Source organism: Lutra lutra, chromosome 5, assembly GCF_902655055.1.
Source record: "Lutra lutra chromosome 5, mLutLut1.2, whole genome shotgun sequence".
Taxonomy (NCBI): Eukaryota; Metazoa; Chordata; class Mammalia; order Carnivora; family Mustelidae; genus Lutra; species Lutra lutra.
Window position 1 is genome coordinate 107675184 of NC_062282.1, and position 24221 is coordinate 107699404.

At 39.2% G+C, this 24221-nt stretch overlaps 1 protein-coding gene across 3 annotated transcripts in view; it reads left to right on the plus strand.

Annotated features, from left to right (window-relative positions):
* Positions 1-24221, plus strand: part of RASGRF2 (Ras protein specific guanine nucleotide releasing factor 2) — a 266197-nt gene that overhangs the window by 91515 nt on the left and 150461 nt on the right. For all 3 annotated transcript variants that reach the window (XM_047729966.1, XM_047729964.1, XM_047729965.1), the window contains exons 3-5: positions 15422-15569; positions 18087-18176; positions 23130-23383. In XM_047729966.1, coding sequence (XP_047585922.1) covers positions 15422-15569; positions 18087-18176; positions 23130-23383 — 492 coding nt within the window. The remainder of the gene's footprint in view (positions 1-15421; positions 15570-18086; positions 18177-23129; positions 23384-24221) is intronic.

Below are 24221 nucleotides of genomic sequence, written 5' to 3' on the forward strand. Positions count from 1 at the left end.
TTTTTAATAGTTTTTTTTTTCTTTCTTTCTGAACCCCTTTTTATCCCCTTTCTCCCCCCTCACAATTCGGGATCTCTTCTGATTTGGCTAAAGCATATTTTCCTGGGGTTGTTGCCACCCTTTTAGTATTTTACTTGCTCCTTCATAAACTCTTATCTGGACAAAATGACAAGGCGGAAAAATTCACAACAAAAAAAAGAACAAGAGGCAGTACCAAAGGCTAGGGACCTAATCAATACAGACATTGGTAATATGTCAGATATAGAGTTCAGAATGATGATTCTCAAGGTTCTAGCCGGGCTTGAAAAAGGCATGGAAGATATTAAAGCAACCCTCTCAGGAGATATAAAAGCCCTTTCTGGAGAAATAAAAGAACTAAAATCTAACCAAGTTGAAATCAAAAAAGCTATTAATGAGGTGCAATCAAAAATGGAGGCTCTCACTGCTAGGATAAATGAGGCAGAAGAAAGAATTAGCGATATAGAAGACCAAATGACAGAGAATAAAGAAGCTGAGCAAAAGAGGGACAAACAGCTACTGGACCACGAGGGGAGACTTCGAGAGATAAGTGACACCATAAGACGAAACAACATTAGAATAATTGGGATTCCAGAAGAAGAGGAAACAGAGAGGGGAGCAGAAGGTATATTAGAGAGAATTATTGGAGAGAATTTCCCCAATATGGCAAAGGGAACAAGCATCAAAATCCAGGAGGTTCAGAGAACCCCCCTCAAAATCAATAAGAATAGGTCCACACCCCGTCACCTAATAGTAAAATTGACAAGTCTTAGTGACAAAGAAAAGATCCTGAAAGCAGCCCGGGAAAAGAAGTCTGTAACGTACAATGGTAAAAATATTAGATTGGCAGCAGACTTATCCACAGAGACCTGGCAGGCCAGAAAGAGCTGGCATGATATATTCAGAGTACTAAATGAGAAAAACATGCAGCCAAGAATACTATATCCAGCTAGGCTATCATTGAAAATAGAAGGAGAGATTAAAAGCTTCCAGGACAAACAAAAACTGAAAGAATTTGCAAATACCAAACCAGCTCTACAGGAAATATTGAAAGGGGTCCTCTAAGCAAAGAGAGACCCTAAAAGTAGTAGATCAGAAAGAAACAGAGACAATATACAGTAACAGTCACCTTACAGGCAATACAATGGCACTAAATTCATATCTCTCAATACTTACCCTGAATGTTAATGGGCTAAATGCCCCAATCAAAAGACACAGGGCATCAGAATGGATAAAAAACCAAAACCCATCTATATGTTGCCTACAAGAAACTCATCTTAAACCCGAAGACACCTCCAGATTTAAAGTGAGGGGGTGGAAAAGAATTTACCATGCTAATAGACATCAGAAGAAAGCAGGAGTGGCAATCCTTATATCAGATCAATTAGATTTTAAGCCAAAGATTATAATAAGAGATGAGGAAGGACACTATATCATACTCAAAGGAACTGTCCAACAAGAAGATCTAACAATTTTAAATATCTATGCCCCTAACGTGGGAGCAGCCAAATATATAAACCAATTAATAACAAAATCAAAGAAACACATCGACAAGAATACAATAATAGTAGGGGATTTTAACACTCCCCTCACTGAAATGGACAGATCATCCAAGCAAAAGATCAACAAGGAAATCAAGGCCTTAAATGACACACTGGACCAGATGGACATCACAGATATATTCAGAACATTTCATCCCAAAGCAACAGAATACACATTCTTCTCTAGTGCACATGGAACATTCTCCAGAATAGATCACATTCTTGGTCCTAAATCAAGTCTCAACCGGTATCAAAAGATTGGGATCATTCCCTGCATATTTTCAGACCACAAGGCTCTGAAGCTAGAACTCAATCACAAGAGGAAATTTGGAAAGAACCCCAATACATGGAGACTAAACAGCATCCTTCTAAAGAATGAATGGGTCAACCAGGAAATTAAAGAAGAATTGAAAAAATTTATGGAAACAAATGATAATGAAAACACAAAGGTTCAGAATCTGTGGGACACAACAAAGGCAGTCCTGAGAGGAAAATATATAGCGGTACAAGCCTTTCTCAAGAAACAAGAAAGGTCTCAGGTACACAACCTAACCCTACACCTAAAGGAGCTGGAGAAAGAACAAGAAAGAAACCCTAAACCCAGCAGGAGAAGAGAAATCATAAAGATCAGAGCAGAAATCAATGAAATAGAAACCAAAAAAACAATAGAACAAATCAACGAAACTAGGAGCTGGTTCTTTGAAAGAATTAATAAGATTGATAAACCCCTGGCCAGACTTATCAAAAAGAAAAGAGAAAGGACCCAAATAAATAAAATCATGAATGAAAGAGGAGAGATCACAACGAACACCAAAGAAATACAGACAATTATAAGAACATACTATGAGCAACTCTACGCCAACAAATTTGACAATCTGGAAGAAATGGATGCATTCCCAGAGACATATAAACTACCACAACTGAACCAGGAAGAAATGGAAAGCCTGAACAGACCCATAACCAGTAAGGAGATTGAAACAGTCATCAAAAATCTCCAAACAAACAAAAGCCCAGGGCCAGACGGCTTCCCGGGGGAATTCTACCAAACATTTAAAGAAGAACTAATTCCTATTCTCCTGAAACTGTTCCAAAAAATAGCAATAGAAGGAAAACTTCCAAACTCATTTTATGAGGCCAGCATCACCTTGATCCCAAAACCAGACAAGGATCCCATCAAAAAAGAGAACTACAGACCAATATCCTTGATGAACACAGATGCAAAAATTCTCGCCAAAATACTAGCCAATAGGATTCAACAGTACATGAAAAGGATTATTCACCACGACCAAGTGGGATTTATTCCAGGGCTGCAAGGTTGGTTCAACATCCGCAAATCAATCAATGTGATACAACACATTAATAAAAGAAAGAACAAGAACCATATGATACTCTCCATAGATGCTGAAAAAGCATTTGACAAAGTACAGCATCCCTTCCTGATGAAAACTCTTCAAAGTGTAGGGATAGACGGCACATACCTCAATATTATCAAAGCCATCTATGACAAACCCACCGCAAATATCATTCTCAATGGAGAAAAACTGAAAGCTTTTCCGCTAAGGTCAGGAACACGGCAGGGATGTCCGTTATCACCACTGCTATTCAACATAGTACTAGAAGTCCTAGCCTCAGCAATCAGACAACAAAAGGAAATTAAAGGCATCCAAATCGGCAAAGAAGAAGTCAAACTATCACTCTTCGCAGATGATATGATACTCTATGTGGAAAACCCAAAAGACTCCACTCCAAAACTGCTAGAACTTGTACAGGAATTCAGTAAAGTGTCAGGATATAAAATCAATGCACAGAAATCAGTTGCATTTCTCTACACCAACAACAAGACAGAAGAAAGAGAAAGTAAGGAGTCCATCCCATTTACAATTGCACCCAAAACTATAAGATACCTAGGAATAAACCTAACCAAAGAGACTAAGAATCTATACTCAGAAAACTATAAAGTACTCATGAAAGAAATTGAGGAAGACACAAAGAAATGGAAAAATGTTCCATGCTCCTGGATTGGAAGAATAAATATTGTGAAAATGTCTATGCTACCTAAAGCAATCTACACATTTAATGCAATTCCTATCAAAGCACCATCCATTTTTTTCAAAGAAATGGAACAAATAATCCTAAAATTTATATGGAACCAGAAAAGACCTCGAATAGCCAAAGGAATATTGAAAAAGAAAGCCAAAGTTGGTGGCATCACAATTCAAGACTTCAAGCTCTATTACAAAGCTGTCATCATCAAGACAGCATGGTACTGGCACAAAAACAGACACATAGATCAATGGAACAGAATAGAGAGCCCAGAAATAGACCCTCAACTCTATGGTCAACTCATCTTCGACAAAGCAGGAAAGAATGTCCAATGGAACAAAGACAGCCTCTTCAATAAATGGTGTTGGGAAAATTGGACAGCCACATGCAGAAAAATGAAACTGGACCACTTCCTTGTACCACACACGAAAATAGACTCAAAATGGATGAAGGATCTCAATGTGAGAAAGGAATCCATCAAAATCCTCGAGGAGAACACAGGCAGCAACCTCTTCGACGTCAGCCGCAGCAACATCTTCCTAGGAACATCACTAAAGGCAAGGGAAGCAAGGGCAAAAATGAACTTTTGGGATTTTATCAAGATCAAAAGCTTCTGCACAGCAAAGGAAACAGTTAACAAAACCAAAAGACAACTGACAGAATGGGAGAAGATATTTGCAAATGACATATCAGATAAAGGGCTAGTATCCAAAATCTATAAAGAACTTAGCAAACTCAACACCCAAAGAACAAATAATCCAATCAAGAAATGGGCAGAGGACATGAACAGACATTTCTGCAAAGAAGACATCCAGATGGCCAACAGACACATGAAAAAGTGCTCCATATCACTCGGCATCAGGGAAATACAGATGAAAACCACAATGAGATACCACCTCACACCAGTCAGAATGGCTAAAATTAACAAGTCAGGAAATGACAGATGCTGGCGAGGATGCAGAGAAAGGGGAACCCTCCTACACTGTTGGTGGGAATGCAAGCTGGTGCAACCACTCTGGAAAACAGCATGGAGGTTCCTCAAAATGTTGAAAATAGAACTACCCTATGACCCTACAATTGCACTGCTGGGTATTTACCCTAAAGATACAAACATAGTGATCCGAAGGGGCACGTGCACCCGAATGTTTATAGCAGCAATGTCTACAATAGCCAAACTATGGAAAGAACCTAGATGTCCATCAACAGACGAATGGATAAAGAAGAGGTGGTATATATACACAATGGAATACTATGCAGCCATCAAAAGAAATGAAATCTTGCCATTTGCGACGACGTGGATGGAACTAGAGGGTATCATGCTTAGCGAAATAAGTCAATCGGAGAAAGACAACTATCATATGATCTCCCTGATATGAGGGAGAGGAGATGCAACATGGGGGGTTGAGGGGGTAGGAGAAGAGTAAATGAAACAAGATGGGATTGGGAGGGAGACAAACCATAAGTGACTCTTAATCTCACAAAACAAACTGAGGGTTGATGGGGGGAGGGGGTTGGGAGAGGGGGTGGGGTTATGGATATTGGGGAGGGTATGTGCTATGGTGAGTGTTGTGAAGTGTGTAAACCTGGCGATTCGCAGACCTGTACCCCTGGGGATAAAAATATATGTTTATAAAGCTGTAAAAAAAAAAAAAAAAAAAAAAAAAAAGGATGAATACCCAAGTTTTGTAGCAACATGGACGGGACTGGAAGAGATTATGCTGAGTGAAATAAGTCAAGCAGAGAGAGTCAATTATCATATGGTTTCACTTATTTGTGGAGCATAACAAATAGCATGGAGGACAAGGGGAGATGGAGAGGAGAAGGGAGTTGAGGGAAATTGGAAGGGGAGGTGAACCGTGAGAGACTATGGACTCTGAAAAACGATCTGAGAATTTTGAAGGGGTGGGGGGTGGGAGGTTGGGGGCACCAGGTGGTGGGTATTGTAGAGGGCACGGATTGCATGGAGCACTGGGTGTGGTGCAAAAATAATGAATACTGTTATGCTGAAAAAATAAAAAAATTAAAAATAAAATTTAGAAAACAAAACAAAACAAAACAAAAATTTCTTTGCCCCCAAGTGATTATTTTACCATTATTGACTTTCTGCTATATTACCTTATAATAATATTTTCCTTGTTTTTTTAATATTTAATAGTGTTTTGGAAAGGATTATTGACGACTTCCCATATGCCCCAAACTTAGATGGTAAAGTAATAAACGCTGGACTGTGAAATGGAAAGAAGGAGCAATATTTAGAGTCTTTAAATTTTATTCCTCTTTTTGATCTAACAGAGATGTTTGAGTTTTCATTCATTGTAAAGGGGACAAGGTTAGGGGAAGAGTCTACCAGTAGAGAGAGAAGGGATTAGTGGGGGGCATATATGTTAGAACCTCACCCTAACAGGACATCTAACAGATACTGATTACTTCGTGAAGCAGAGCTGTCGCCGTAAGAGGATTTGTGAGCCAGAAAAAGCGGATGACGGTATTTCTGCGGTGGCCCTGAGGAAAGCTGGGGAGGCAGGGTCTTGCGTGAATGAGGGGCCTGCTGCCAGTGCTCACTGTTGTTTGGATGGGAACTGTACTGCTGCCGTCCAGGACTGGTTTTTCCCAGTTTCCGGAGACATCATGATGCCCCTGATAGGAGGAATGCTGATTCTAAAGAGTTTTCTCAGTAAAATTGAGTATAATCCTGGAGCTAGTGGGAGTTTTTCTTCAGCCACCTATAATATGAGTTTTCAGTTTAGGTTTTGTTACAGTTCTCATTATGTATAGCTCACTAGCATATCTATTTAGTATATTATGTCCCTCCATCTCATTGTAACTATCTACCTCTCCGTCCATCTGTCTGTCTATCTATCTATCTAATTAGCAACTATGTCTTCAATCAAAGTAGCTAGGGTGAGGTCCTGGCCCATCTAACCATTTCTTGTGAAGTTAACACAATTTTTACTCTTCTGTAAAAATAATTAATGCCTATGATTTTATACTGCATTTCTCTGGGCTCTTCATTCTTGGAGTGTTTCCTTTTCTCCCATATGGAATGGTGGTGTCTTGGTTTTGATTATAAATATTACACATGAGTATTTTACTCCCATATATATATATATATACACACACACACACACACACACACACACCTCAGACTTACCATCTGTTGCTACTGGACACATGAATTTTGGCTTTCATCATGTTGATTTCCTGTGGCTTAATTTTATTTCTTTCTTTTTTTTTTTTAATATTTTATTTATTTATTTGACAGACAGAAATCACAAGTAGGTGGAGAGGCAGGCAGAGAGAGAGAGGAGGAAGCAGGCTCACTGCTGAGCAGAGAGCCCGATGCGGGGCTCGATCCCAGGACCCCTGGGACCATGACCTGAGCCGAAGGCAGAGTCTTTAACCACTGAGCCACCCAGGCGCCCCAATTTTATTTATTTCATTTGGCAGTGACGAGACTACTTTTTTCCCCTGGTGGAAGTTAAACTGAGTAACAACAACAAAAAAAGTTAAACATAAAAAGAAATAATAAATAGATTAGGCAGAAATTCTTAAACTTGAGCAACTGGATAATTTAATCAGATAGAACATATATTGGAAATACAGTAAAATAGAAATACCAATGCCTGAAAGTTCTTACGTCAAATGGAAGCATTTCCAATTGATTTGTCATAATCCATTTACTACTGGGATTCATAAAGAAAGCTTTGCGAAGTAAAGTGGAGAAGATACCCTAGTAAGAGTAACCAACTAGGGAGAACCAATTAAATGAATCAAGTGACTTGAAAATTATGAGAAATGAAAATTATTACGTGAAGAAGATTAAAGCATGCAAAGTCGGTAATCTTAGATGACTTTTTTTTTCTTTTCTTTTTTTTTTTTTTTTTTTTTTTGTAAGATGACTTTTTTTTTCATTTGACAAGCACTTGTATTTGAATGACTGGTTTGTGCCAGGCCTCATGCCAGGGGCTGAACTGATCTTCAACATTTTTGCCTAGATTATAGTGGAGCCTCCACCTGGTCTCCCTTCTTCTCTCCTGGTCCTCCACCCCCCACCTCTGTCTTTTCCCATTACAGCAGCCAGCGTGATCCTGCTAAAATGTCACATCCTGCCATGCCTCTGGTCAAAGCTCTGGATCTCATTCATGGTGAAAACCTGAAACTTTATATTGGTGTACAGGGCCCTACCTGCTTTAGAATCCTGTTCCCTCTACTGCCTCCAACTTATTCCCCTCTAGTAAGCTAACCACTCTGCCTTTCCTCAGGCAACCCAGGCCTGAGTCTACCACTGGGCTTTTGCACATGCTGTTCCCTCTCCCTGGAATATTCTTCCAACCAGCTAACCACATGACTCACATCTTCAGGTCATGACTCCAGTACCATCTTCTCAGGGAGACCCTTCCTCATACCCTTTGTAACCTCCACTTCGTATCGTACTCCCCACCACCATCCTGCTTTTTCCTTTAAGGTACTAATCACCAGGTAACATACTATGTATTTGAAATTTTTATTTTATTGTCTCTTGTTCCCTACCACAACATAAACTCGGTGAGGGCACAGTTTTTTTGTTTGTTTGTTTGTTTTCCCATTTTGTTTACTCCTGTATCCAGTGCTTTCAACAGTTTCTGGGCATATAAGAACAGTCAATAAATAGTGAATGAGAGAGTGAATTTGGAGTCACAGAAACATATAAAGAAAGTAATAGGGGTGCCTGGGTGGCTCAGTTCTTAACTGTCTGCCTTCGGCTCAGGTCATGATCCCGGCGTCCTGGGATAGAGCCTGCACTGGGCTCCTTGCTTGGCAGGAATCCTGTTTCTCCCTCTCCCTCTCCCCCTGCTTGTGTTCCCTCTCTCGTTGTCTCTCTCTCTCTGTCAAATAAATAAATAAAATCTTTAAACAAAAAAAGTAATAAATGTTGCATAAGCCCACCTCGTAGAGTAAGTAGCTGACATTAGGATTTGCGTATTTTCTTTTTGCCTCTTGATATTATAGAGATGCTGGAAAATGCAGAAAAGTATAAAAGAAGTAATTAAAAATCACCTATAATTGCTCCAATAAATTACACTTACTTTAATCTCCTGGGGTTGTTCTTTTTTGTTAATTTATTAGTGCATCTTGAGTATGTCCCATTATGTTAACTATTTTTTTTTAAATATGACTTTAAGTGGCTTGTAGCATTCCATTGTAACTATACCTCTATAACTATAACTGTACCTCATTCCATTGTAACTATACGCCTACCATACTATATGCATCTATATTTAGATTATTTCAGTTTTCTTATACTGGTTTTAACAAATGAACATCTTACTGTTTGATACGTCTTTGTGCAAGTCTCTGTTTATTTTCCTTAGGCTAGATTATTATAATTGAAATGACTGTGACAAGGAATATGAGCTTTTTAACCTGTCGTGATCGTGACTGTGATGCTGTCTGCTAGAATGTCGCACTCTGGTACAAAGGACCCATTTTGTCCTATCATTGCCATTGCAGATTATTGTTGTTCCTAAAGCTCTTGACCAAACTTGATAAACAATTTTTACTTCTCTGATTAAGTAGGTCCTTTCCCCCCTCTTTAGTAGTTGTTCATATATTATATTTTTATATTATAAGAAGATTATATTTTTCTATATATTATATTCATATATTCTATGATGTCCTTAACTTCTTTATTTTTTTTAGATTTTATTTATTTATTTGACAGAGAGAGGGATCACAAGTAGGCAGAGAGGCAGGCAGAGAGAGAGAGGGGGAAGCAGGCTCCCTGCTGAGCAGAGAGCCCGATGTGGGGCTCGATCCCAGGACCCTGAGATCATGACCTGAGCCAAAGGCATAGGCTTAACCCACTGAGCCACCCAGGCGCCCCTTAACTTCTTGATTTAATGATTTTAGGCCCTTTTATTGGCTCCCTACTATAAGGATGAAGAATTTATTTTTTTAAGAGAATATTTATTTATTTATTTGACAGAGATCACAAGTAGGCAGAGAGGCAGGCAGGGAGAGAGGAGGAAGCAGGCTCCCTGCTGAGCGGAGAGCCTGATGTGGGGCTAGATCCCAGGACCCTGAGATCATGACCTGAGCCCAAGGCAGAGGCTTTAAACCACTGAGCCATTCAGGTGCCCCAAGATGAGGAATGTAAAACCTTTACAATACCTCTTACCTATTCTCCCTTTGTGCCCTCTATTTTTGTTACTTACATATTCTTGGCTTTTAAATTGGTTGAGCTTGTCTTAAAATAATATAACTTTATCAACTTTGAGCAGTGTGTATTGAATCTCTTCTGTGAAAGGTAAGTAAATTCAGATAGTTAATGTGTCTTTATTGTTCTTTCCACTAACCCTGAGATTTTATTCCTTTCATATTATTTCTTCTCTATTTATAAGCTTTTAAACACTTACATTCCTTAATTTAATTAAGCCTCTGTTGAATCTGAAAGTTAAGAAAACAAAACAAAACCCAAAACCAATAAAGAACGCAAATAAAAAGTCAAGTTTTAGACATATGTACCAAATATCAAGACTGGCGTTTGGGTCCACAAGTATAATCATATGCAATTGAATACTTGCTCCTTGAAAGAGAAGCTTGCCTACACTTACTTTTAATTTCTTTCTGGATCCCGTTACTTCATCTGGCTTGTATTCTTGGATTCTGTGCTTTTATCTTTGTTTTCTGTTTTGTTTGCTTGGAAAGCCTCCTTATAATTTTCCTCCTTTAGTAGATGTGATTGTTAGTAAACTGTTTCTGTCTTGAACTGGTACCTGGTTGGTTGATGTTTGCCTGGATGTAGAAATTTAGGTTCAAAATACTTTTTCTTCAGTTCTTTACCGTGATCCAGCATCCCAGGCTACTGATGAGAAATATGTCATCTTGATTCCTGCTTTCTTTAGGTCAGCTGTGATTTTTCTTTGGCAGCTTTTATAATTTTTTTCTATCCTTAGAGTTCTAATATTTTACCAGGGTGTTACAGGGTATGAAATGTTTTTATTTATCCTGTCTGGCATTTGGATTATCCTTTCTATTTGGGCTGTGCCATGTTCAGTTAAGGGAGGGTGTCTGTCTTTTCCCCTCTTAGAACTCCCATAAGGTAGATATCAAACCCTTGGACCTGTACTCAGTGTCGCTCAATCTTTCTTCCATAGCTCCAATGTCTTTGTGGTTTTTAAAAAGATTTATTTCTTTATTTTGGAGAGAGAGAGAGAGAGAGAGAGAGTGAGTGAACACATGAGCAGGAGGAGGGGCAGGAGGAGAGGAAGAGAGAGTCTTAAGTAGACTCTATGCTGAGTGTGGAGCCCAATGCAGGACTCAATTTCATGACCTTGAGATCATGACCTGAGCCAAAACCAAGAGTTGGTTTTTTTTCTGTGTTTTTGTTGTGGTTGTTGTTGTTCAGTGTTCTCTATGTCTCCACTCACCTAGCTTAGTTTTCAGCCATGTCTGCTTTGTCAATGAGCTCATTCACTGACCTGTAAAATTTTAATAATCATTGTTTCCAAGGACTCTTCTTGTTATCTGGTTACTTCTTTTCTATAGCAGCCTCTTTTTGCCTTATGACTCTGGTATTCTTCCCTGTCTCTCTGCAGATCATAAATCTCTGTTGCTTGAATCGGCTTGTTTCTTTAGTATCTTCTCTGTTTGTTCATTTGGGGCTGTATTTATCATGTATTGCAGTGTAACAATTTACCCTACAGTGCTTAAAACAGTGAGCAATTTATTGTCCTCCCAGTGTCTGTGGGTCAGGAATGCAAGCATGATTTAATTGGGTGCCTCTGCCTGAAGATCTCTCACAAGGCAACAGTCAAGGTGTGAACTAGGTCTGTGGTCTCATCTGAAGGCTCAAAAGAGGAAGAATTTTCTTCCAAGTTCACTCACATGATTGTTAGCTAGATTCACTTCCTTCTTAGCCAGTTCCTCACTGGCTGTTGGCTCGAGGCCTCTCTCAGTGTCTGTCTATGTGGACCTCTCCATATAGCAGCTCACATCATGGCACTGACTTCCTCAGAACAAACCACCAAGACAGCAAGAGAAGGCAAGCAAGAGAAGCCTGAGTCTCCTTGTAAACTGATCTTGGAAGTGCTGTTCCATCACTTTTGCCATATTCTGTTCCTTGGAAGCGAGTCACCTAAGTCCAGCCCACACTCAGGAGGAAGGGGTTATGTAAGGACATGAATACCAGAAGGAAGGGATCATTAAGGGCTATCTTAAATGCTGCCTACTACAGAAGTCTTACTTTTGTGGTTTTTTTTTTTTTGTCTGTTCCCCCCCCCCCCCCAAGTCTCTAGTGATCTTTGTTTCTAAGGAAAAGACTTTAGGGGTTATTGCGGGTAGCGGGCCTGGGTTTACTCTGCATCTGTGTCACCTACATAGGCTTCCTTTTCAGGTATGTGAGCAGACAGTGTGGAGGCTGGCTGGAATTCCCTCTTGTGTAATTCCATGTCTTTTATGTGCATGGTTGGAACTTGTGACTTGCTACTAGCCATTATTATATGGAAGACATGCTGAGATAGTCACTCCCTTGATTAGGTTACATTTTATGACAAAAGGGATTTTGCAAATAATTATGGTCCTAAATTAGTTCCTTTTGAGTTATACAAAAGGAAGATTTTCCTGGGTGGGTCTGACTTAATCAGTGAGAAGCCCTCAAGGAAGGACTGGGGTCCTTGGGGTCAGAGATGCTTTCCTGATGGCCTTGAGGAAGCAAGCTGCAAACAGCAGTTCTGTACCTGCAAGAAAATGAATTTCCCAACAATTTAAATACTTGGAAATGGGTTCTTCCCTGATCAAGCCTCCAGATGAGAATGCACCTTGGGTGACACCAATTGGTTGGCTTATGAGACTCTGAGCTGAGGACCCAGCTAAACAGCCTGAACCCTTGATGCACAGATACTACGAGATAATAAATAGATGTTATTTGGAACCAGGGAGTTTGTGGTCATTTGTTCTCAATAGAAGAACAATAAATGTATTTCATTCCTTGTCCCTCCTAGAGCTGATCCTTTTCTGGTTTTTTCTTGGTCAACAGTGGAGGCCTGGTGTAGATTTAAGCTCTGTTCTCTCTGTGACTAGCTTCCTCATTAGGAATCTTCTCCACATCTAGCTTCCTCAGAGGGCAGCTCTTGGGCTGTGACTTGGGGGCGTGTCACTACTGCCAGTTGTACATTTTATTTCTTTACATTGGGAATTGGGAAGAGGAGAAGCCTAACTTGCAGATGTTGCAAAGGCACCTGTTTAATGAGAGACCCTAATGATCACCCCCTTAACTACTCCATTTCTTTGAATGTATTGATTCCAAGCTTGTAGCTCTGGCCACCTTGGTGGGAGCCTTGCTTATGCAAGGTGTCTCCTTGTGTGGTTTCCTCTACTCTGCATTTCCCACTACTCTGATTCTACTCAGTTTTTCTCTTCATGGAATTTCTTACGACTTCTGATCTGTTGATGGCCTATTTTCCTGTTTTATAATGCTGTTATGGTTTTCTTCTTTAAACAGAAAATAATTTTCCTAGCACTTCAGTGGGGGCTTGGAATTGAAGGGAGACAGATGTTGGTAATAAGTCTGCATGAACTCAGCTGCACAATCTGGACTGGACATTTTCTTTTTATAAGAGAAAAAAATGCCGTTTTGCTAACTAACACTGATTCAGTATATTTGTAATAAATTTGGCATATTTCTAATAAAATCAATGAGAAAGGGCAGAATTTTTATTTTAATAACTACTTTTCTCATGTTCTATTCTTTCCTTCTTTTAAAGTTCCTTCATCTCTATGAAGACTCTGCTCTTTTTTCTTTTTCTTTCTTTTTTTTTTTTTAACCCTGTCCCACTTACACTTACATAGCCTTTCTCTTTATTTTCTTAGGGTGATTTCTTAGAATAAGTGACTTTAAAATATTGCTGACACTGTGTTTTTTTCTAACGCTACTAGCACACATGATGTAAGTGCTGAGGATGTTGAGATAATTGAACTAAAATTGTGATTTTAAAATTGTTTTAAGACTCTTAGTTCTAAGTAACACGAACCTACTTCAAACTAGTTTGGGTTACAGAGAATTTATTAGAAATTATAATAATTTACTGAACCCAAGAGTAAAAATTATATTTGGATATCATGAGGGTGTGGAACCAGAAACTAGAAAGTTATAGAAACCCAGATAGTCATTACCTTTCTGTTTCTCTTACCTGTTTTCCTCAACATCTGCTTACTTTGTTTTCAGCAGACTCACTTTGTTTCGTATGGGTATGGTCAAATATGGCTGCCCAACAATGGTAACCAGAGTTTCCAAGTTTATTAAATTTTTAAAAAAAGATTTTATTTATTTACTTGAGAGAGATAGGAGTGAGAGAGAGAGCATGAGAGGGGGGAGGGTCAGAGGGAGAAGCAGACTTCCCACTGAGCAGAAAGCCAGATTTGGGACTCGATCCTGGGACTCCAGGATCATGACCTGAGCTGAAGGCAGTTGCTTAACCAGCTGAGCCACCCAGGCACCCCAGAGTTTCCAAGCTTATGTCATATTAGTTCAACCAAATAGATAAGAGACAGAATGCCAGATTCCAAGGAGAAAGATGAATTGGTTTAGTTTGGGCCAGTTATCTCTTTAGACCAGTGTAATGTAGTCATGAAGACAGATTTTTATGGTATAAACATGGCTGCTATGGCCCAAGTTCTCAAAGAAGAGATAAGAGATAAGTGAGTGCAAAATTGGGCAGATATCTCAAGACATGTCTTCTTCAACATTCTTGTTTATATCCAATGTGCTATTTCTTATTAGACAGTTTAGCTTGTGGTGAAGACCGTAAGCTGAGGGTCACACATAAATTGATTTGATCCCAGCCTTGCCACTACTAGCTGTGTGACCTCTGTGAAGATTAAAATCTTTCTGTGTACAATTGGGATGATAAAGCCTATCTCCTGGGGTTGCCGGGAGGATGAAATGAGAATATATATGGTACATCCAAGCACTAATAAATAGTAGTTATTAATTATTACTATTATCAGATCATTTGGGAAATGGAGGAACATACATTTTACTACTTCAAAGGTTGTAAGAAGATCTAGAGGCAAAATTCCTGGTGCTACAGAATTACATAGTCAATAAATATTTAAGAGAGAGTTTTGCCTTTACCACACTTGACCAAAGGAATGGATACAGGGGAGGCTGGGCTGATGGTGTTAGGGCCCAAGAATCTATACTTATCTTTTGAATGAAATCTTTGCTTCTATTGATTTTTGAAAGAGGTAGCAATGGTCTCACGTTCCTAAAGAGAGCCAAGCAGGGCTGGTGATCACTGGAAGAGGCATCATAGTTTTTTCAAGTCAATTCTTGTTCTGATGGTCTCTGCAGTCATTCCATTTGGTGGCCGGTCTATTCTGATTGGCTAGTGACTTACCCAGTAAGATGTTTTTGAATATCATCCCTGGAAACCAAGTGTGTACCATCAGTTCAAAGACTTCAGCTTTTGGTAAAGAAGATGCATCTTTTTCTTTATAAACAATAGATTTTCTTTGCACTTTTCTGATGTATATGGTAAAATTGTGGGTGGCAGCCATTCATTAAATGAACTCTTAGTAAAGGATACGAAAAATGGTAATGAACCAAATTGTATATAGTTAACCGAACTCATAGCTTAGTAAAGGATATGTAAAATGATGATTTGAATTCTGTATAGTTAAATAATACCAAATGTCAGCCCAAAGTTAATATTTACATAAAGGAGAGTTAGCCAACAATCTACATTTATGGCTTCTTTTTAAAACATGATGTATGCTGTTCTATATGAAATTGCAGTAGAAGAGTATCTCATTGACTAACTGTGTAATTTTCTCTTAAGTTATGCAGACATTTTGATTGAGAGGGAAGTGTTAATGCAGAAGTACATTCATCTAGTTCAGATCGTAGAGACAGAAAAAATTGCAGCTAACCAGCTCCGGCATCAACTTGAAGATCAAGACACAGAAATCGAAAGACTTAAATCAGAGGTACTTCCCAGTTAATAGATTCTTCCCCATTGTTTCACATTTATTGTCATCTCCTCATAATTACGAAAGGCCTATCAGGGCAAGATTTTATTTATTTATTTATTTTATTTATTTATTTATTTATTTATTTATTTATTTATTTTTTAAAAGATTTTATCTATTTATTTGACAGAGAGAGAGATCAAGTAGACAGAGAAGCAGGCAGAGAGAGAGAGGGAAGCAGGCTCCCTGCTGAGCAGAGAACCCGATGCGGGACTCGATCCCAGGACCCTGAGATCATGACCTGAGCTGAAGGCAGCGGCTTAACCCACTGAGCCACCCAGGCGCCCAGGGCAAGATTTTAATCCCAAACTTAGTTCCTTTGGCGTCAACATGTACATGGTCAGACTAGAGATCTATACTAGGAAAGTATCTGGTCTGTTAGGGTTGAGTAAATATGCTACAACAAAATACCAGGCTAATATGCTGCTTTTTAATTATTTTGTGCTCCTGATATCCTTCCTTTGATCAGATAACCAAGAGTTGACTTAATATGTAATTGTTTGTAGACTGAATATTGTAATAATGATAACTGTGAATCTATCATAGATTCAGTTACAATCCCAAATGCAACTAAGGAAGGAGCAGAAATGAAGTCCGAAAGACTTTGCTGCTTCTATATCTAAGGAGTCCAACTTTCTCCCCTCTAGAATTTTGAAAAACACATTTGTGTTAAAGTATAAGACATTTTCTAGGGTATACTTTTTCCTGAATTTGTCATTCCTGCCTCTCTCCACCTCCACCCTCCAGCCTCCAAAGGTGAACTTCTGGGATCCTGCACCCCCAGATGGTGCGATTGTGTCAAGTAAGAACAGAAGATGGTCATGGCGTCAGCAGCCATGGCGGTGGGCCCAGGTCCTCCCATGCTCCCAGGTGCCTCTGTCTCTATATAGAAACCCGAGGGTACCTTTCCTTGCTGTCCCCTTATTCCTCGTGGAAAGCAGACAATAATTAGAGAACTGAAGAGGAATGTAGAAAACAAGATTTTCCCCCCTTTCTAACTAGGGATACATTAGCATTTTCTTTGCCTCAAAAGAGAAGAATAGAACAGAATGCAACCTACCACTAATTGTATTCTATTGACAGAACAATTCAGGGTCCTCATTCTTGGTAACTTTCTTGTCACTTTTATAGTCTCTGGAGAATGTTTTCCTTTTTGTTTCCTCACACCTTCCTCTAAGACGTACTCTGAATCCTGTGAGAGGTTTTCACCTCCTGCTGCCCGTGTACGTCACCTCCAATTCACAGAGCAAGGGTACACGCTGATTGTACCTGGGATCTGATTGCTTCTCCGGTGATAAGTTGCAGACCATATTCACCATATCATTAGTGTTGTTAACTTCCCAGTTCAACCCTGAAATCCAATATACTGAAAACAACAACAGAAAACTTAAGAAACCTGCATTTTAAAAGGCTATATCAGGCACTGTAATTTAAAACAAAATTATTGTGTTCTTTCTTTGCCACAGTAAGCTTAGAGCAGATGCGTGTCGGCTGAGTGAAAGAAGTTGGCATTTACTCCACAAGAGAGACTCAGTCAGCACCAAGCAGTGTTCCCCAGTCTTTATTTGTGCATGCTTATCTGTCTTCACTGTGTTCTAATTTTAGTCTGAATATAGATTGCAGCCCCAGACTGTCAGTAGCAGGTATGTCTTATGTGGCCAGTAGGCAGAAACAATAATTTATTTCTTACTCCTTTTACTTTCCCACATCTCTGCCAGAAAATGGCAGAAATGTGTATTTGGTATTGGTGACAAAACGGAAAGATAGGTCAGAGGATTGAGTTACGACTCTTAATTTTTAAATGTCTGCTTGTAGTATATCTGTACAGGTTCTTACCTTTATAAGAGCCTGCAGTTGAGTGGTAGTCTAGTGAATTTGATTACTAAGTGTTTTGAAGCAGCTGTCTGGTCTTGAATTGCCCCCACAGGCCACATAACTGAGCAGGAGATCTAAAGAGATCCCAAGATTTTTCAATCGTTTTTACCTTTTCACCTTTTCTTCGTTGGCTTGGATCAATCCCAAAACTCTGAAGTTCCTTTTGCAGTTACCATTTTCCCAAGGAATTTTGTGAATCTGCTGTACTGTGTATACCTGGAAGGCTGCAGGCTGATTAAGGGAAGCAAGAGCTTTGACTTGAGTGTCATTGCATTTGGAGACCACAGGGCATTACTGGCATCAGGCAAGATGGCGGCATGCCGCTCAGATCCTGTGAAGGCCTTGGCCTAGTCCTCACTGGGCTGAGTTCACACTTTCCACAGTCATTTCTTAGGAGCGATCTGTTAGCAACATAACTAGACAGGTTTGTGGTGAAGTTCTTGTTTCCCCTGCCTTAGCACCAAAGGAATAAAAGTTGGATAAAAAGACGAAAGTTTCCTGAGGATCTCATAAGCTACCTTGTAGGTATAACCTCCTAGGAGTGAATGGCTATAAGCCAGTATTTCTCAAATCACAAAATGGACCAATTCTGTGTTCTAGATTGTCGCTCTTAACAAAACCAAGGAACGAATGCGGCCTTACCAAAGCAATCAAGAAGATGAGGACCCAGACATCAAGAAGATAAAAAAGGTAGTATTGGTGGGGGGGCGTTCTGGCTTTGGGCAAGCATGGTGATCAGTTATCTGTCCTGTAGCGTTGTCTTTGCCACCCTGTCTCTGAGCTTGGTGTATCTGTTCTAATGGCTCTCAGACTTTCCCTTCAGACTGATCTGGGAATGGCTACTTTGGAAAAGTTTCAGCTTGAGATTTTTTTCCCAGTTCTGGGAATCCCCTTTTGGACTCTGTGGGAGGGTTGCCAAACCAGACATTAAGACAATAGTGTTCTCAAGCTGGGTTAAGTATGTGCTATTGAACCTCCTAAATTTGTGCTGCTTTCATATTTTAGGGGAATATCTTTTAAATGACATTTAAAAATATTTCTTTTAGATTTAGATTTCAGTGCTTATTTAGAAAGGATTTTTGTGAACATGTGAGAAGATTGACTAAACACATCTGCTCAGATTTCTGTTTTATTATCGTTGTTCCTTTCTTGCTTAACATCCACATAATCAACAGATCTTTCTGCCTCACTGTCATGTATTACTGTACAACTTTTGCAATTAACCAGACCCTGGTACTCCCTCTGTTCTACTGTGTTTGATTTTATGACATCTGAGTTTTGAGTTCCGTAATCTTAATACTCTTGTAAACCACCTACTCAGCTTTGTTAACATTGTGTGAAGAGCTTCACACTTCAAGAACTTTCTTTAGATACACATCTTTAGATCTTTATTTCATCTTAAATTTTTTCTTATTCCTGTTTTCCAACAAGATCGGGCATGTTCTGGGTGGTCTGGCTGTAGAACCTTATTCCTGTTTTTCGTGCTAAATAATTATTCCCCTTAAATTGTAGCAAAACTTCAAATATTGCTCAGAGTTTGAAATAGAAATGCTTCTCGGAACTAAATTGCAATGTTTTCAGTTTTTAAGCACTAAAAAGTGAAATAACACCATTCCCTTCTGGAATTAAAAAAATTTTTATTTAAGATTTTATTTATTTGATACACAGAGAGAGAGCGAGTGCACAAGCAGGGGGAGTGGGAGAGGGGAAAGCAGTCTCCCCACTGAGCAGAGAGCCCAATGCAGGGCTTGATCCCCAAACCGTGAGATCATGACCTGAGCCAAAGGCAGACGTTTAACCAACTGAGCCACCCAGGTGCCCCAGAACTTAAAAGTTTTTATTTTTTGTTAAAAAAAAATTTTTTTTTTATTTGTTTGACAGACAGACAGATCACAAGTAGGCAAAGAGGCAGGCAGAGAGAGAGAGAGTAGGAAGCAGGCTCCCTGCTGAGCAGGGAGCCCGATGCGGGGCTCCATCCCAGAACCCTGGGACCACGACCTGAGCCGAAGGTACAGGCTCCAACCCACTGAGCCACCCAGGTGCCCCAGAACTTAAAAGTTTTTAAATTGAATTTGGTTTATGTTATTGTGATACAAGATTGATGCTATTGCCTTTCTTTTCATAGTATGAAGTTTTGTATAAACAAAGATATCAGTAAAATACAATTTTCAGTTTTTTGTTTTTTGTTTTGTTTTGTAGAAACTGGTCTTTTAGTAAGTAAGTAAACCAGCCTTTGGTTAGCAGGCAATACCTGACTAAGGAAAGATTTTATTTGACCAAAGTTTCGTTTTTTTTTTTTTTTTTTTTTTTTTTTTAAGATTTCTTTAAAAATTTATTTATTTGACAGAGAGAGAGAGGGAGCACAAGCAGGCAGAGAGGCAGGCAGAGAGAGGGGGGAGGCAGGCTCCCTGTCAAGCAGAGAGCCCGATGTGGGGCTGGATCCCAGGACCCCGAGATCATGACCTGAGCCGAAGGCAGAGGCCTAACCCACTGAGTCACCCAGGCACCCAATTAAGTTGTTTTTTGAAAATGCTTCTGTTAAATGGAATAATACTGATAAAGGCTTTTTACATTTTCTGCCTTCTAATATTCAATAGAAGCAATTAAAAAATTACTTTTGAACTTGTTAAGTAGGTTTGGAAATCAATTCTGTTGTCCTTTATGTCCCAAATAACTTAATGTCTGTATGGAAAGGAGTGTTTCAGATGAATTAGATTTTCTATTCTGATCTTGCCAAATAGCAACATAATTTTTTATCTTCAGGGAACCAAAATTGAATTTTATTTAATTACAGAGAAACTTCCTGTTAGAATTTTCCAAATAATGTGCCTAAACTTTCCCCACATAATTCTGTTAAAATGTGATTAATTTTTATTGTTGGAAGGGTGGCAACTAATGAATGCCTGCGTGAAGATTGACAGTATGATGACAACATTGGTAGGTAAAGGAGAGAATTTTAAACATTGCAAAAGAAGAGTGATTGTTTAAACACACGGTAATTTAGACCATATGGGTGAAACAGTGGGGAAAAAATAGGAAGTGTAAGAATGTGTTGAACAAATAACAGTGATACTAAAAGGAGATTGGGGTGAGCCTGGGTGGCTCAGTCGGTTAAGCAACTGCCTTCATCTCAGGTCATGATCCCAGGGTGCTGGGATTGAGCCCCTTGTCAGGCTCTCTGCTCAGCAGGGAGTCTGCCTTTTTCTCTCCCTCTCCCTCTATGCTCTCCCCCTGCAAATAAATAAAATCTTTTTTTTTTATTTAAAGATTTTTATTTATTTATTTGACAGAGAGAGATCACAAGTAGACAGAGAGGCAGGCAGAGAGAGAGAGAGAGAGAGAGAGAGGGAAGCAGGCTCCCTGCTGAGCAGAGAGCCCGACGCGGGACTCGATCCCAGGACCCTGAGATCATGACCTGAGCTGAAGGCAGCGGCTTAACCCACTGAGCCACCCAGGCGCCCAAAAAATAAAATCTTTAAAAAATTGTTTAGGGACGCCTGGGTGGCTCAGTTGGTTAAGCAGCTGCCTTCGGCTCAGGTCATGATCCCGGCATCCTGGGATCGAGTCCCGCATCAGGCTCCTTGCTTGGCAGGGAGCCTGCTTCTCCCTCTGCCTCTGCCTGCCACTCTGTCTGCCTGTGCTCACTCTCGCTTCTCTCTCTATGACAAATAAATAAATAAAATCTTTAAAAAAAAAATTGTTTAAAAAATAAAAGGAGATCTGGTAGTGATTTAATGCTTTCAGTTATATGTGGATTTGCAATCTGCTTTGTTGTTGAATCTGCCACGTAGATATCACCACCCTAATAAATTACCATAATGTGATATATATATATATATATATATATATATATATATCATAATGTGATAAATTTATCATAAATTATCATAAATTTTTTTATATTTGGAAAGGACTTCAGATTGCTTTGGTCCATTATTTTATAGGTGAGAAAATGGAAGACAAGAGTTCAGAGTTACCCAGCAGGTTAGCGCAGAGCCTTGGGTTAAGGCATGTCTGGTTAGCACCCAGCATTTACCTGGACACTGGAAAGATGTTCAGTAAATAGTCCTTGGCTAACATACACAGGCCAGTGCACTTTCTCAGGTTTGTCTGTTATTTTTCAAATCACACTCAGATCAATGTTAGAGGCTATCATGTTTTCTACAGAATTGATTTTTACTTATATTTCACGTTTCTTCTCACAAAATAATCTCCACTACAAATCATTAACATGTGTTTTTTTTCCATGTGGCTAAGAGAATCCTTGCAGTTAACAAAAAGCAGGTAAAAGAATGCCAAGTCTGATTGCATCTTTCCTGTGTGACTTACCCACGAAATTTAGTTACTTGTCTATAAATAGAAGGGGTCAGACGAGCTGACGGCTAACACTTATTTTCTAAGCTTACTAAAAAAAACCCTCAATAACAACAAATCAAATAGCCTGATTTAAAAATGGGCAAAGGACTTGAATAGACATTTCTCCAAAGATGAAATGCTATGCACATGATCTTTGGGGAAGTCATATACACAAGAAAAGCTGCTCACTATCACCCAGCTTCAGAGAAACACAAATCAAAACCACAGTGCAGTGTCACCTCACACCCATTAGGATGACTACCGTCAAAACACCGGAACGTAAGTGTTGTTGAGGATGTTGAGAAATTAGAACCTTTGAGCCCTCATGGTGGGATGGTGAAGTGGTTTAACTTCTACGGAAAGCAGTATGGTCATTCCTCAAAAAATTAAAAATAGAGCTATCACAGTGATGCAGCATTCCTGCTTCTGGGTATATAGCCAGAAGGATTGAGTGCAGGATCCTGAGGAGATATTTGCATACCATGATCACTGAGGAACTATTCACAAGAACCAAGAGGTGGAAGCAACACCCATGTTTGTCAGCAGATGAATGGATAAACAAAATGTACATAGGGTGGAATACTGTTCAGCCTGAAATGGGGAGGAAATCCTGGTTCATGGTACAGCATGCATGAACCTTGAGGACATTACAATAAACGGAATTAACCAGTCACAGGAAGATAGATACTATGTGATTCCACTTATGTGAGCTATCTAAATGGTTAAGTTCACAGAAACAGAAAGGTGAATGGTGGGTGCCAGGGGCTGAGGGAAGGGAGTAGTGGGGAGTTGTTTTTCAATAGGTATAGTGTCACTTTTGTGGGACAGAGAAGTCCCGGAGATCTGTCGTACAGCAGTGTGAAATACTTAATGCTACTGAACTAGACACTTAAAAATGGTTAGGATGGTAAATTTTAAGTTACGTGCCTTTTCACCACAATTAAAATTTTTTAAATATCTGCTTTTTTATTGTTAAAGAATACACCTTTAAGTTCTTTCTTTATTAAAACATTAACAACTGTATATGTAATATTATCCTATTCTGGTGTCCATACAGGGAGTCCTAAAGAGCTTATGGAAGAAACTTGCAAAGTTGTGAAAAAATATTTAAATCCTCTTTTTTCCTGCTATCTGAAAAAGCCTGCCATTATTTGTTTTAGTGATGAGACCATTAACGCACTAACGAAAAAGTGGTGTTTTATGTGGCACAGGATGGAAACCCTTACTGACAGGCTTACCAAAGACAGTTTTGCTGCTCCCTGAGATCTTTCTGCTGTTGTTCTGTAGGTTCAGAGCTTCATGAGAGGATGGTTGTGTAGAAGGAAATGGAAGACTATTGTGCAGGATTACATTTGTTCTCCTCATGCTGAAAGTATGAGGAAGAGAAACCAGATTGTGTTCACCATGGTTGAAGCCGAGTCGGAGTATGTTCACCAGCTCTACATCCTGGTCAATGGCTTCCTCCGGCCCCTGAGAATGGCGGCCAGCTCCAAGAAGCCTCCCATCAGCCATGATGATGTCAGCAGCATTTTTCTCAACAGGTTTGTCTTGGCATGAATCAAAAAGTCATGTGAAAAAAAATTTCTATTCCTTAAAAGAATTTTTACTTTACTCTTAAAAGAATAGGCATTATAAATTCAACTTCAAGAGTGTATGATACTGAAAATAAGAAAGCTGTCATTTGTGTTTCATTATTTGCCCAAATTTACATGTCTTTATCTTGAATCATGGCATCTAGTTTTCTGGTTCTTTTCTCTATTTGACATGTATTTTCTTGTCATTGTGTGGGTGTGTGTGTTGGGAATGATAATCTCCTTCATAAACTGAGGGAAGTGAAGTCAGTAATGGGTCTTTACATGTAATTTATACAGACGTACTTTAGAAAGAACAATAACTAACAGAGAACCCAAGAATCTGTAGTGAATTTATTTCTACATATTATACACTATATATAGTGTCCTTGCTGCTGAGGATTTGTCAGTGAGCAAAGCAGAAATCCTTGCCTTCATGGAGCTTAAACTGTGATGTGGAAAGAGACATAATGAATAGTGAATAAGTGAAGTATGTAGTATATTATGTGGTGATGAGTGTTGTGAAAAGAAATCAAGAGGAGAGGAGACGGGAGAAAGGGGGTGCCTGGGTGTTTTATGTAAAATTTAGTAATTTATTTCTGAATATATAATACATTTACATTGTACAAAATTCAAAACAACACGAAAACATCAAATAACTCTTACTCTGTCTCTGCCCACCCCATATACCCCACTTTTTATTTTTAACCATTTTCATTAGTTTCTTATATACCTCTCTAGTGTTTCTTGATGTATATCCAATCAAATATGAATATAGAGTATTAGTTTTTCCCCCTTATTACACAAA